General features: G+C 39.0%; 1 protein-coding gene across 2 annotated transcripts; it reads right to left on the bottom strand.

Moving 5' to 3' along the window:
* Positions 1–468: 468 nt before the first annotated feature.
* Positions 469–7,693, bottom strand: LOC307147554 (galanin receptor 2a). Of its 2 annotated transcripts, XM_079852378.1 has the most exons (3): positions 7,613–7,693; positions 3,336–3,520; positions 469–1,243 (listed from the first exon to the last, which is right to left on the bottom strand). In XM_079852378.1, exons 1-3 carry the CDS (start codon positions 7,622–7,624, stop codon positions 502–504), a joined length of 939 nt encoding a protein of 312 aa, XP_079708504.1. In that variant the 5' UTR covers positions 7,625–7,693; the 3' UTR covers positions 469–501. The 2 variants fall into 2 exon arrangements, with proteins under 2 accessions (XP_079708504.1, XP_079708503.1); XM_079852377.1 differs by lacking the exon at positions 7,613–7,693 and having other exon boundaries at positions 3,336–3,732.
* Positions 7,694–15,196: the final 7,503 nt, after the last annotated feature.

Here is a 15,196-nt window from a genome sequence, read left to right as displayed (position 1 = left end):
AGACACTCTTATATATCATTGACCCATACAACAGATCCTGTGTAGCAATAACCCAAAAGAAGATGAGAATGCCAGAGGAATACTGAATTAAGGTGACATAAATTCTAAAAATATGTTCCAATATGATCAAATTGTTATGAAAGTTCGCCATGTGAACGTTTGAACCAAACAAATTGATGCCGGCACTTTTCTCTGATAATTGAATCTAGTCGTACCTCTGGAAAACCTTACTATGAGTCACAGTCACAAAACACATAGCACAGTGACGAAAGCCACCAACATTGACAAAACACAGACACGAGAGATTTTACATTTTAAACATCAGTCACTGTCCTCATCGAGAACACAAAAAGCACTGCTTCCTCTCTACCTGACAACCTGTGCCTATATGACAACTTTTGTTATGTAATCACAGCGCAAATGCTGTTAAAAGCCACCGGAAAAGAAGAGTTTTATACTTTGGTGAGCACTGATTTGACAGCGGGTGAGAGTGTAAGTGGATTATGTCACATTAAATGTCATGAAGGCACTTGTCATCATCTTCTTGCTACTTTTGCTCCAGAGGCGACCCCGGGTTGACCCGTCACTATGATTGGATCCTTCGCACGTGGCAGCTTCCATCAGGCTTACCGTCTGTGCCGGCTGCACGTTGTGGATCCGGTTTACGACCCGGTTAGGGAACGCACAGCCAAACACCTTCTTGAAGCCCTTGCGGAAGTGCTTAGACACCAGGGCGTACACAATGGGGTTCAGGCAGGAGTTGGTGTACGCCACCAGGTGAGAGAGAATGCGGATGACGTAGGTTGTGTGGTTGAGCGGGAAGTGGCCGAACAACATGCACAAGATAACCAGGTGATGCGGCAACCAACATAAACAGAAGAGCACAGCCACAATGATTATCATCTTGGTCACCTTGCGCTTGGCCTTGCGGGATTCCGACATGTCCTGCATGGGGTCTACGGAGGTCCACAGGTAGCGAATGGTGCGGGCGTACGTGATGCCGAGAATGAGGACTGGGATGAGGTAGCCGAATATGAAGGTGCAGATGTCCATGGCTCGACGATGATGGATGTTCCATGCCGGGATGCAAACGGTGGTCCCGTCTAGATCCATCTGCTGGTAGTAGCTGAGATAAGGACTGGAGAAGAACAGCGATAGCGCCCACACCAGGCTAATGGAGGTCAGAGCATTACGGGGTGTTCTCGTCTCTCTTGAGCGCAAGGGGTATCGAATGGCGAGGTATCTGTTGAGAAAATGCAATTACAATACATCAATTATCATTTAAAATTACTAGTGCAAAATACCCGTGCAAAATCAGTTTTTGTGTGTGTTTTTAGTAATTGTTGGTTTGGTGTGTGCTCATTGTTACAATTAAACAGCAAAAGTTCAGTGACATTTTTATTTGTGCATGGTAGAAAGCACACAGTGAACTCCGAGAAAACGCTATGCTTGAGCAAACAGTTTGTGTATAGGCCACTACAAATGATGCCCGTGAAAGAGCCTGTGAACGCATTGAATAGGATATGTTTAGTTGGTGAATAGCATAGGCTACTATTACACAGTAGCGATAACGTTAAACGCACCAGAATGAAATATAATATTCAGAAGTAAACAGCATAGCTGACATAGATTCAGTTAACCGTGTCGATTCAGGGAGCAGTGCAAAGTGCCCGTGCAAAATCAGTTTTTGTGTGTGTTTTTAGTAATTGTTGGTTTCTTGGTAAAGAAAACACATTTTTACTCAAATTAATCAAAATGGATTTATCACATTTTGGAACCAAACTATAATATTCAGAAGTAAACAGTGTAGCTGACAGATTGTCAGAATGTTTATTTTTAAACCACAACCTTCTTGGGGCTTCTTTGACCGATACAACTCTCTAATGTCAGAATGTTTATTTTTAAACCACAACCTTTTAAAAATGATATATTTAACGATATATTTTGCATTTCTCATCCAAACAACGTCAAACTTGGCACTGCACTTACTCGTGCCCGTGGCGAGACACCTGTCGAGTTTGAAATCAATCGGACTAACGGTTCGAGAGATATGCGAGGAACAGACACACACACACACACACACACAGACAGACAGACAGACAGACAGACAGACGTTTCTGTAATTTATAGATAGATTGCTAAATTGTAAGTCACCATGAAATCATAATGGACAAATCTTTTTTATATTGCAGTGTTCATTTTTTTCATGATCATTTTTTTTTTCATGTTCCCTCGTAATCAAAATAACTGCCCTTCCCTCTTGCATTAAAGGGATAGTTCACCCAAAAATGAAAATTAGCCCATGATTTACTCACCCTCAAGTCATCAGGTGTATATGACATTCTTCTTTCAGACGAATACAATCGGAGTTATATTAAAAAATGTCATGGCTCTTCCAAGCTTTATAATGGCAGTAAATTGCTGTTATTAATAAGCTAGTTATTTTAGTTTTAGTTTCTTACACAAACGCATGGCTTCACTTCAGAAGGCCTTTGTTAACCCCCCGGAGCCGTTTGGGACACTTTTATGATGGATATGATGCACTTGTATCGACTTAAAAAAAATGGTGCCCATTCACTCCCTTGGAAGAGCCAGAGCATTTTTTTTAATATAACTCCGATTGTATTCGTCTGAAAGAAGAATGTCATATACACCTAGGATGACTTGAGGGTGAGTAAATCATGGGCTAATTTTCATTTTTGGGTGAACTATCCCTTTAAGGTCTCTTCTTTTCTCTGATGACGTGTTTACTGGCACGAGGGCGGGACAACCCGCGTCACTCGCATGAGATCACAGCAATAGGAAACCACAATGATCCAATAAATTCCTGATGGACAAAATCAAGTCCCACACCACATTTTATTCTGATTTGAGCTGTTTGACTCGGATGTAGGCTACTTCACAATAGGAAAGAATATTTTAAAAAAATAAAAATAAACAAGCAATAAACAAAAAACATTGCAATCCAGCCATTATTTTGTACAAATAGGCTATCCTTCACAGTAGAATGTTATGATTATATGAATCATTTCATTTTAAAAGTGCTTAACATATGTCAATCCCTAAAATGCATTATTAATTGCATTGTTTTCAAAAACAAAAAAACAAAACAAGAGAATTAAAAATGATAATTATATTTGCATCACAGACCGTCAAATAGCAGTTAACGTTTCTTTCTGCACTATTCTGATTAAGTGCATGCTAGCACTGTCCTCTTACAATTATTTATTGCATATTACTGGCTATATAACATCTCAATCAATTACGCGTTTCACGATTCGCTGAACTGGAAAGAAAAGCGCGCGCTGTTTGTGCACAACAGGATAAGAACAAACCTGTCTAGAGACACAGCTGTCAGAGTAAAGATGCTCGCGTACATGGTCAGATAGATGATAAAGTGCACAGCTTTGCACACGAAGGGTCCAAATACCCACTCGTCCATGGTGTAGATGGTAGCCTGGAAAGGCACGCAGAAGACGATGAAGCAGAGGTCCGCCAGCCCGAGGTTCAGGATGAACAGGTTGGTGCTCTTTGTGTTCATCTGGCCGTTGCGGATGAGAACTGCGAGCACAAGACAGTTCCCCACGGTACCAACCAAAAATATGATAGAGAAAATGACAGAAATTATTACCGACTCAACTTTCCAGTTGGGGGAGAAGTGAATCCCTTGAGATGCGTTCATCTTTCATACAGTGAAACGTCTAAAAAGCTTCAACGTTGCATAGGCACCATTTGGGCACGCATAAAGAACATCTACATTGACATTTTTGCGCTTTAAGTCCTATAAAATAGACTACTCAAAGTCAAACACAACGAGAAAAGAAAAGCATCTTCCATCCGTTTTCTGCAGGTACAGATGAGGTTTGATGTGATTGAACGTGTGATCATCACCATGCCTCCTCCCCTTATACTCAACTATTTATCAAGAACTTTTTTGTTTCTTATAGGCTACACTGCAAAAAAATTATAGAATAAAATAATACATATTTTAAAACTATATATCAAGTCCCACACTTGATACATATGATTATATGAATAAACATATATATTCATTTATTTATATAAATATTTGTGCTCGCACTCCTGCACACGTAACGTAGAAGAGACTGAACGTGATGTAGGCTACTGTAAGGCCCTGATATATTCACTGGGAAGTTCTTCTCTTAAAGAAGTTGGAAATACCTTTGACATGCTGTTAAAAGGATAGTTCACCCAAAAATGAAAATTCTGTCATCATTTACCCACAAGCAAGGCTGGATTAGTACCCCCAGGGACCCCTGGGCACTGAAGCTCATGCCCCCCTCCCCCTCCCTTATTTCTCAAGTAAAATGCACACACAGATTAGTGATAATGCTGAAATTTGTAGCCTATTTCTCAACTCAAACTAGAAACAACTAAATGCATCGTGTTTCAAATTAAAATAATATTTTTTTAAAATTAAATATTGTTATTTGTCTCAATAATACAAGAGTTAAAAGTAAATGTCATATTTACCTGTGCCTGTCTTCTTTGATTAACTTTACTGACAGAAAGCTTTGTTGGCTGCTGTCTCTTTAAGACCAGCTGACGGAGATGCGGATCTCACACGCGCCTCATTCTCTCACAACTCTTCACGTTCATCATAAGACAGCTCTTATGTTATGAAGATACTCGACAAAACGGACATTTTGGCATAATTGTGTGTGTTATTGTAAGTTAAAGCACGCAAGATAACTGTATTCTGGCGTGTTGTCTGTGCGCACGATACTGGTGTGCGCGCGCATCTTTCTGTGTCTGTGTGTGTGTGCGTCACAATCACACTTTTGTCTTATCGCATATGAATTGTTTAAAAGCATTTGCATGAATAAGAGATCATATAATGTAATATACACTTTTATTCTGATTGGATAATTATCAAGATCGAGGCCAAGCCTTGTGTATACTATTTTTATGTAGCAGCGTACGTGGTGCACAAAAAAAAAAAAAAAAAAACTCTGATCATGGACCCTCTATGCGCAAGGGGCCCTGGGCACGTGCCCAGATTGCCCGTATGGTAGATCCGGCCCTGCCCACAAGTTGTTCCAAACCTGTGAATTTATTTCTTCTGCTGAACACAAAATAAGATATTTAGAAGAATATGGGTAACCAAACAGTTGATGGACCTGATTCACTTCTATAGTATGAAAATAATATGGAAGATAATTGGGCCCATGTTTGGTTACCAACATTCTTCAGAATATCGTCTTCCGTGTTCAGCAGAAGAAATAAATTCATACATGTTTGGAACAACTTGAGAGTGAGTAAATGATGACACAATTTTCATTTTTGAGTGAACTATCCCTTTAAGGTACATCCGGACGCCGTCCATGCTGTTGAGAGCAACTTTTAGATGAAAATGTAAATGTGTTGCACACTTCCTCTCAATAACAAAAGAAACACACAACAAAAATGACAGCGGAGAGAACACATCTGACAAGCATCTGATCTAATATTGAGACAATATAGTGTTGGCACTTTAGTTTTAACTAACCCCTTTTCTTTGCATGACTCATTGACATTATAATAAAGAAAGGCTCTTTCGGCATTATCCACACTGTAATAGTTTAAGCATTAATTTTATGTGTCATTGAATGGAAGAGACTCTGGATCGCGCGTAAATGTCACATCCTTTTGTTTTCCCGGCGAAAATGTCCCGAGTCCTTCACATAAAAACAGCAGGCTTTCACAGAGAACCTAGGACGTTGGGGAAGGTGTCGTTTTTTTAAGTTTTGTTACAAGCTGTTCACACATTGGCAATAAAATGCGATTAACTTTAATGGCTGACTCCATTGACAACTTCCCCATATAGTGTGATCATACAGGCTACCTTCACAGAGAACCTAGGACGTTGGGGAAGGTGTCGTTTTTTTAAGTTTCGTTACAAGCTGTTCATACATTGGCAATAAAATGCAATTAACTTTAATGGCTGACTCCATTGACAACTTCCCCATATAGTGTGATCATATAGGCTACCCCACTAGGTGCATGTTATCACAAAATGTCAACATGTCTTAGATGAAATGCATCTTTTTTTTCTGAGCAATAAAGGTTGAAATGTTCAATGGTATTCACCATTGAAACAAAAAAAAAAAAAAAAAGAAGAAGAAGCATACACTACCTTGAGAAATATTAAACAGAGTTAAAGCTCTCCACTTACTGTAATTTAAGGAGAATGGATGACTCAATGACTTAGCAAATCAAATGCTGCTTCTGATTAGTTTAATCAGCAACCATAAGAGAAACTATGAGCAGTAGAAACTTTCTGACTGCAAGTTTCTATATTATGATCATGCCAATTTAAGATTGGTCTCCTGTCGTTTTTATAATGAGAGTTCACACTCACAGACATCGTTTATCTGTTGTGGATTCCAGACGTGCATCTGACAACTTGTTATCATGGTGGTGCCTGCTGCTTTACTGATCCTCAATTCATCCCCATTATCTCTCTGGTGTTCCTGCAACAGATCACATGTCATTTAATACTGCTGATATCTAGCTAATGTAAACTACAGGATATAGTGATGTTATATGTGTACCAAACACATGCAGTGAGGCTTTACCTTTTGGGGTTAAGGGTGTTTTTAGCATGCTTGGAGGAGTACTGACCAACCAGCATCAAGAAACCAGAATAATTGTTTAGAATAAAAAAAAATAAGCTAAAGGCCGAGCTATAGTACTAAAGTGGAATCTTTACAACCCTTTTTGCCATTCACAATTCAGCAGAATTGAGCACATTATTGCTTCAATACAATAGTGAAAATATTAAGAACATTAAAATATTATTTTATTACATAAATGTATTAATTAGATCTTTTCATTAGAAGATATGGTCCCGGAAACATAGCGTTAAGGTTAATACGTAACATCGTTAGTGTTTTGTGTTAAATACTGTAATACTGAATTTATTATAATAATAATAAAAAAATGTATAACTTGCTAAACTGTCAAACATGCATTGTTTTTATATAAAGTCCAATGCAATCTCTACACTCTTAAAAATAAAGGTTTCAAAAGGGGGGGGGGGGGTTCACAGTGATGCCATAGAAGAACCATTTGAATATTTCAAGGAAAAGTTTTTCTTAGTGTGTGAAGAACATTTTAATAATCTAAAGAAACGTTTTTTCCATTTAAAGAACCTTTTGTGGGATCAGTGTATTCCTGGAATCAGAGATGCTAATAAAGAACCTTTATTTTTAAGATAAATATACAATATTTAGCATCAAATGCATTTTTTAAAAAAAGTATTAAATATTCTATTCCGTTTTATTCTTTTCTGTCCTCTGATCGCCCTCTAGAGGTAAATGAACAGAGTGACTTTTTTTTTTTTTTTTTTACTACAAGAAAGTTCATTCAGTACAATCACATAGGAATACCTTTGCATATTGAATAAATCTATGCATCTATGTGTGATATCTGCAATGCCGTTCCATGACATACACACAATAATGCAGTCATAACCCACATATCTGTTTCTATGCTTATTGGAGCTCAAACCACAATGTCACCAATTAGTCACAAGACTCAAAGGCATTGCTGTATCTGACAGAAGCTAAATCTGTATGTCTGATACAGGCAGAACTAATATATCCTACATTATCCCTTTCATCTGTCGTTCATCTCATCCTGGACCCAGAGACTTGACCCAGTTCCCTCAGAAGAACCCCATTCAGCCAGACCTGCCCCTGTCTGAACCCCACCATCCTTACAGTGTGAGTCACGTTTTTCCACATACGCATACACTCGTTACTAAGTTTAACCACTGCTTTTTATACCGAGGGATATCCAGGGGACAAAGCTGTGCTATTGGTTTCCTTCTAGATTCAGTGGCATTATAACAAGAGTTTCAATTGTCGGTACCTGATCGGGTGAGAGTTTCGGAAAATTTTAAATGGATATGACTTACACTATGCCTGATATTGCATAGCCAAGTCACAGAAAACGCACTGGATCCAAGAAAACATTTAATTACAAAGTCATATATGTATAGAGTTACTTTCTGCATATAAAGATTTTTTTTTCTGAATTGTAATATTAGTATTTTGTCCTTGTGTTTTGCAGCAACATGTACCACACAAGTGTACCACCAGAGGGCAACACTATCACAAAAGATGATACAACTGTGGCACTGGTTCCACACAAAACTGATGCTTGAGCAGTTTTAAGCCACACAGATCTATCCACCTGTTGGCATGATTCAGTTTGAACATATCTTACATGTTGGCATTAGCAAAAGAGGAAGGTATCAAATCATAATGAAGTTTCCAAACATCTAATGTTGCAAAGGACAAACTACACATTTTGAAATGTATAAATCAGGACACTTCATCATAGAGGTTGCAGTAAAATGAAGAAACATTCACACTCAATGCACATTCTTCCTTACCTGCTTATGGACTTTTTATGGTATTTAAGGTATTAAGGTCATGAATAATAATACAAATAATAATACTAACTATTTATTAATATTATTAGTTATGTATGCATAATTAATCATTTAACTCTTTCCCTGCTGGCGTTTTTAAAAAAAAGTTGCCAGCCAGCACCAGCATTTTTGATAATTTTCACAAACATTTCATGGCCCCCAGAATATTTTGCATTATATCAAAAGAAAGAACAGAGCCTCTGCTTAAATCTGCTTAAACCGCTCAACTGAATGTGGATGTGGGTACAGGTACACTTAATAAAAAAAGCTAAATTTGGAACAAAAAGCTGAGAAAATGGGGGGGGGGGGGGGGGGGGTTGTCAAAGACTACATCCGGATGGGATTCAGAAAGGAAACAATGTTTGATGTTCACTTCATTTTCCATGTGCATAAGCTCTGGCTGCGTCCAAAATCACATACTCTCTTGAGTAGGTGGGCTACCTATTTTGAAAAAGTTATTACTTCAGGACCGCTAAAAAAGTATGTTTTATATAGTATGATTGTTTGTGTAGTATGAATGTAATCTGGACATACTACATTCGCCATTCTGTCATGATCACGTGATCTACCAGCGTCAGTTGCGTCGCTTCACTGCTTCACAAATCCTCTCCCGTGGCCTCATGGGATAGTAAAGTGTCCATTGTTTGCACGCTTCAGAATATTACTGGAAGTAGTAGGTCATCCAGGTACTTTTTGCCTACTCTTTTATGAGTAATTCAGACATACTTCTTTTGTCTCATACTGTTTTTCGTCCACTATATAGTAGGGGAGTATGGAGTTTCAGATGCTTGTTTCTTTATCGCTTGTTTCTGCTTCTTTTTCGCCTGTGTTTTGATCAGGGGATTCTGTACTCTTTCAGACGATGCGTAATAGCGCCCCCCTACCGTATAACAGTGAAAACACGGATTGCCTGAAAATTCTGTCAATGGTGGGGAAGCGTTGTGTCATAAATGACTGAAAATTCCATCAACTGCAGGGAAAGAGTTAATTTTCAATGTGTTGTAATACTGACATAACATTGAAAAATGTCTTTCTAAAAAAGTGGTGACCAAAAAAGAAAACACCTTCCAAAGCCTTCTATTAAAAAAAAAAAAAAAAAGAAGAAGAAGAAGAAGAAGAAAGAAAAAAAGAGTAGGCTACATGGTGTCCATTCACGCTGAAGGTCCATTCTCTCCAGACTCTTTGCTGGTTGGTTACTACTTCTGAAAGAAATGCCTGAAATATCTGAGTGTTGAAAGTGGCCTAGGATGCCTCTGTAATGACTTTTCCACCCTTCTGTTGGTGGGTTACTGTCAAAATAATGACTACTGCTTTCGAAGTCAACTAAACAGAACTCCATTCATTCGGAGAAAGCGAAGAAAAACAGAGGAAAAGGACATTTTTCCCTTCCTTTCCTCTGACCATTTATCACTCTCTTGTACGTTCTTTACGTCACACAGTCGTTTTCTGAATGCTCGCTGTCTGTTTTTGGCTACGGTTTTGCGGTGGCCTCCAAGTCCCAGTGATCCTTGAAGAATTGAGGGTTCTGTATTTTCCGTTGGTCATAAATTGGTGCCTGCTTACACAACTGTTACTGCAACAAGGCTCTGGTATCAGGTGAGTCTGGCCTGAATGACCCCTTTCTGTGCATTCTCACTAGCGGAAATGACACAATAGGCTGTGAACTTGTTGCTCTGGTGGGCTCGGTGCGTTCAAAGCTGCTGGGTGATATTGGGGTAACAAGAGCTGACAGCTTCATGCTGGCCACACATGGGAATATTTTGGGGCCCAAATGTGTGTTGGCTGGGTGGCTAAGAAAAGAGACACAATGGGAAGTGTAAACTCTGCACATCTAGGGAAAGATTTACTAACAGCTTGTACCGAACTCTCTTTTGGCGTTAAAAAACTACTTTCAGGATTTGCTAAAGACACGCAGTGAAAAATGATCGCTTAAAGGAGTGGACAAAGTTATTTTTGCAGCTGACTTTATTGCACATGCATTTGTAGAAGTTTCCCTTTCAGATGCAAAATTTATGGAATAAGAGTATTTAAATGAATAACGCCACTCGATTTACGAAGGTTTGCGCTAGTCAGTTTACTGGTATTTGTGCCATTTTTTACCGGCCAAAAAAGCATGTCTTAAACCAGGCACTAATTTGCGCTGCTCTTGGTAGATTGCGTTGGTTATTATGAAAATGATCTGACTGGGTCTGTGTTCTTTCATTTGCATGTTGTCAGTAGATCACGCGCAGAACTTTCCACTCCCATAAAATACTGATTCTAAAAATCGCAAAAATATATATATTTTTTTTTTTCAGGAGAATTGCATTGACGCTACTGAATCTACGTCACTGTTAAAGCTAGGATATGTAATTTTTTTCACCGCTAGGGTCGCTAACCTCTTACAATAACAAAGGCGTAGATCGATGAATAAGCGGAATCATGGAACTTGTTGTCATGCCGATGGATCTAATAATGTTTATGGAAAATAATGTTTATGGATTAGTGAATACATTCATGTTTTTTAACATGACTGTGGTATGAAGCAGGTCACAATTGCTAATGAGAGACAGATATCAGCGCCACACACGAGTCCCGCGGATATAAAGGAATGAGGACATTTCATTCTACCCAACTACCCGCAAGTGCTGAATTAATACTCAAACTGGTCAGTTTATGTAACAAATTAAAATTGTGAGGTAAGGTAACACAGCGGTGTTTCACTTGGTCTACACTATCATACTAAATTGCATTTGAGTGTGTTGAAAGTTATGTTATTTTATATGTTAGTTTGTTGGCTGTATGAGACTAGCACTTGAGCTAGATCAACATTAGAATAACATACTGATCATATTCTAACATTTCATCATGTTGAGCTATATAACATTGATTCATTTTATGTACATTTGCTCACCTGTCTAATAAAGTACATAGAAGAGCGAAGTCTCTGTCAATTCGTGAAGCTCTGTCAAGTCCAAGTTTGTCGCGAAGCTCTCTGCATCTCTAAAACGCCACGCCGATATTAATCCCCGTTTTATTTCTCCTTTTGTCCCAAAGACATCCGAAACAACAGCGTGAGTGTGCCGCTAGACATCCACGTCTGTCGCTGGTTACAAGCGGAAACTACTACTACTACTGAACTACGGAAACTACTACTAAATATTACGTCATTGACAGGCGACAAGTGGCAAGAGACGGGCACAATTGAAAGAAATGTATAACACTGTGCAAATGGTTTTTGGATATTTTGATACAAAATTCGTACATATTGTACCTTTAATGTGCATACCGTGACATAATGGCAAGAAAACATGCAACAATAACATAGTGTGACCAGTTTAGTTCACAAAGAAATGACTCCTTTGAGTCTGTCTTTTTAATGAATCCAGAGCTCGTTGAGGAAATCAGAGACGCTTTTAAATCTAATGCACAATATTTTATTCTTTCTATGAGGTTGTGCTATTTTTCTGCATGCCTTGCATCTTAGGAAGTGCATAACAAGGGCTGCATAATAGTCACTGTCAGACTCTAAGTAATGGTTTGTGTGGGTTGAGGCTGTGCGCTCTGTGCAGGAAGTTTTATTTCATCAATGGCTTTTTCATGGAGGCCCGCCAGAGCTGAAGCGGTACGGACATGTACGGACGTGTCCATAATTGTAACCTCATTTAGATTGACTCAAAACACCTGAGAACCGGCTTCAGTCTTTAACTGGGCAAAAGTGTCAGCCTTCTGTATCAATGTAATATTTAAGAAACCAAGAAAGTAATGCACGTTTTTTTCTTTCACAAACCTGGGTTTCGTAAGGCTCAAATTCTCTTCATCCCCTGAAATGCCTCTTTCCATTCGTGATAGCCTCACATGTTATGAATAGCGTGCGTTTCTAATGTGTGTGTGTGTGTGTCTAGTGGATAGCGTCACTGCTTTGGGAAGGGGGCTAAAGGAGTGTTTCATTATAAACCTGTGCCATTAAAAAGCTGTTGGCGAGATCTGGCTTTTGGCTCCTTCTCAAACTTTCTTCCTTTTACACATATTTAGTGTGTGAGACTGCTTAAGGACCCCTAAGTGAGACCATTACGCTACGACCTGATAAGAAATGAATTAATCAGTTTGTAGTGCTCTCGTTAAGCGTCGTAAATCAACGAGCACTGTGAATCGACCAAAGCTTGTCGACGAAGTGCATTTGTAATGGAAAAAACATGTATGAATTATTGCGGTAAGATATCACAAAAAGCATTCAGTTGAGACGCAGATGATCACGGGTCAGAGTCTCAGTGTGCTTTTATTATTTCAATCTGGAGTTCGTCTGAAATGCGCACAAGAGAGGGTGAAGTAAGAGCTAAACTTAGATGTTTGTCACACTTTTCTCTCAGCGTCTGTCTTTTTCACCCTTATCTTGTTCGGAGGGTTCTCAGAAGTTCAAAGGTCGAGGAGGTCAGGTGGCGGTGCGTGCAGGTGCTTCTGGGCGTTTGGGAGAAGAAAGGGGGAGCGTGTGCAGGCAGCAGAGCCACAATCACGCAAGCTGCGTGTGGTTTGGCAATGGCAGCCAAGACCTCTCACTCTGCGCGTCTCAGACTTTCTCCCAGGGCTATCCAATCTTTTCTCCATCCTTCCACTCGCTCCGCCGGCTGCTGCCCTCCCCTGACTCCCAACCACACACAAATGGTTTGAATAAAGGACCGGCATGACTGGGCCATGTCTTCTGAAGAAATCCCAAAGAGTAATAGTTTACTTAGCCTAAATACCCCCGATTAGACGAATTGAAACATTGTTGTTATGCGGTGGAAATTCAAGGACCCCTTGGCCGAGTCTTTTAACCCCATTCCGGAAAGAACCCACTGCAATTTCCTGTCATAGGTGAACCACAGGTTCTGGTGAACTTCAAACATACAAAAGAAACAAAAAAAAAACAATTATTCCAAAAGGAACGGCAGCATCAACAAATCACCTCAACTAAACTCCAAAACATGGATGGTGGAAAAAGGCACAAGTTACACAATACAACAACTGTCCAGTACTGAGTGTCACTGAGCTGAGCATCTCATGTCCCATATTTACAGTACAATTCCTTCACAAGTTAAGCAAAACACATCCAAGTTACACAAAACAACAACTGTACTGAGCTGAATATTACTCCCATATTTACAATGCATTCAGAAGGAATTTACATCTCTAATGCTTCCTGAAATTCAAGGAATAACCTCTCTGACTGTCACGAACAGCTTCAGTTCTTGGAGGAGGATTAGATAAACCGGAGATCGGCATTTGACTCTAATAACTAAGCATTATACCTGTTTGTAAGGAAGTACTGTGTTTTGAGGCATTTTGCCCTTATTTACAGGATGTGTGGAGTGCAGACTGAAAATAGAGGTGGGACCCAGGTCAGACTCAAACAAGCTCTTATACATGTTTTTTGAGATCAATGTATCACAGACATTTTTCCTTTTTATCTCTATCGTGTGAATGATGTTTTCTGGTTAATGCAGGGTAGTCATGTGATTGGTCTGCCATCAGTAGCTTTTAAAAGGGCTAAACATCTAACTACCATTCAAACATATGATTTATTATTTTTTAGAAATGAATACTTCTATACAGCAAGGATGCGTTAAATTGACCAGAAGTGTTTAAATTAATGCTATTCTTTTGAATTTTGCTGTTCTCTTTATATTCAGAATCCTTTAAAAAGTATCACGGCCTACACAAAAATATTAAGCAGTGATATTGAGTGTTTTTTTTTTTAAAATATTGATAATATTAGGAGATGTTTCTTGAGCACCAAATCAGCATAATAGAATAATTTCTGAAGGATCATGTGACATTGAAGACTGGGGTAATGATGAAATTTGTTGAATGTGCATTGAATAGACCAGCCTGAAAACCTTTACCAATTAACAACATGGGAAATCCATTTAAAGTGCATGTCTTCCATTGACGTCCAACAAATTAAGCACTGAATGAAATGCAGACAAGAACAATGTGCTACTAAATGTGTAAAAAAGCTCAAAACACTCCAACTACAAAACATTTAACTTTATATCGTTTTGATTTATCTAGTGCTATTCATCTGCAACTGTCCACACATTACCAAGACAGGCCAAGATCCATAAGGAATGACCAGGTTAATACATCCAGCCATCCTGGAATTCACTTTTCACGAATACCCATCTCCCATCTGCACAGCTGCAGATGCCGCAGACAAGAGGTCATTTTCTCCCCAATCAAGGTGATTGAGGCTCTATTTCCAGACAGCAGGGCTTTGAACTCTGGATACCATGGCTTGAGGGCACGCTCTGCCGCTGCGCTCAGCCAGCTAAACACTCTCGTTTAGGTACGTTTGGCTGCCAAGGCCGAAGCTGGAAAAATGCTACAACGCATCTCACATATTTAAAGGGAGAGCGGTTGGAAAGAGCACCTGGATACAGCACATGTTGTCAAGACCTGGCGAAGCTCGCAGGCATTTTGGGCCCTTCTGTGCCATTAACCACCCTTTGCATCTCCAGAGACATGAGGGCATTTGAATTCCTTCTTTGCATGAAGGTCCACAGGCTGTTTGTAAAAGAATTACGTCACTAGGGAAATACTTAGTTCAAGCCACATTGTTGTCACTATGCTGGCCATTACCAGAGAATCCAATATATGTACCAAGTCTGCTACAATGGACCTAATATAATATTTTATTCAAATCTATATTATAATATATCACTGTGAATTATATATATATATATATATATATATATATATATATATACACACACAAATTTCTTAGATGTATATATATAT

This window comes from Squalius cephalus (genome assembly GCF_949319135.1).
Source record: "Squalius cephalus genome assembly, chromosome: 19".
NCBI classification, from domain to species: Eukaryota; Metazoa; Chordata; class Actinopteri; order Cypriniformes; family Leuciscidae; genus Squalius; species Squalius cephalus.
The sequence above is the reverse complement of the archived record's forward strand: the minus strand, read 5'-3'. Positions and strand labels throughout refer to the sequence as shown.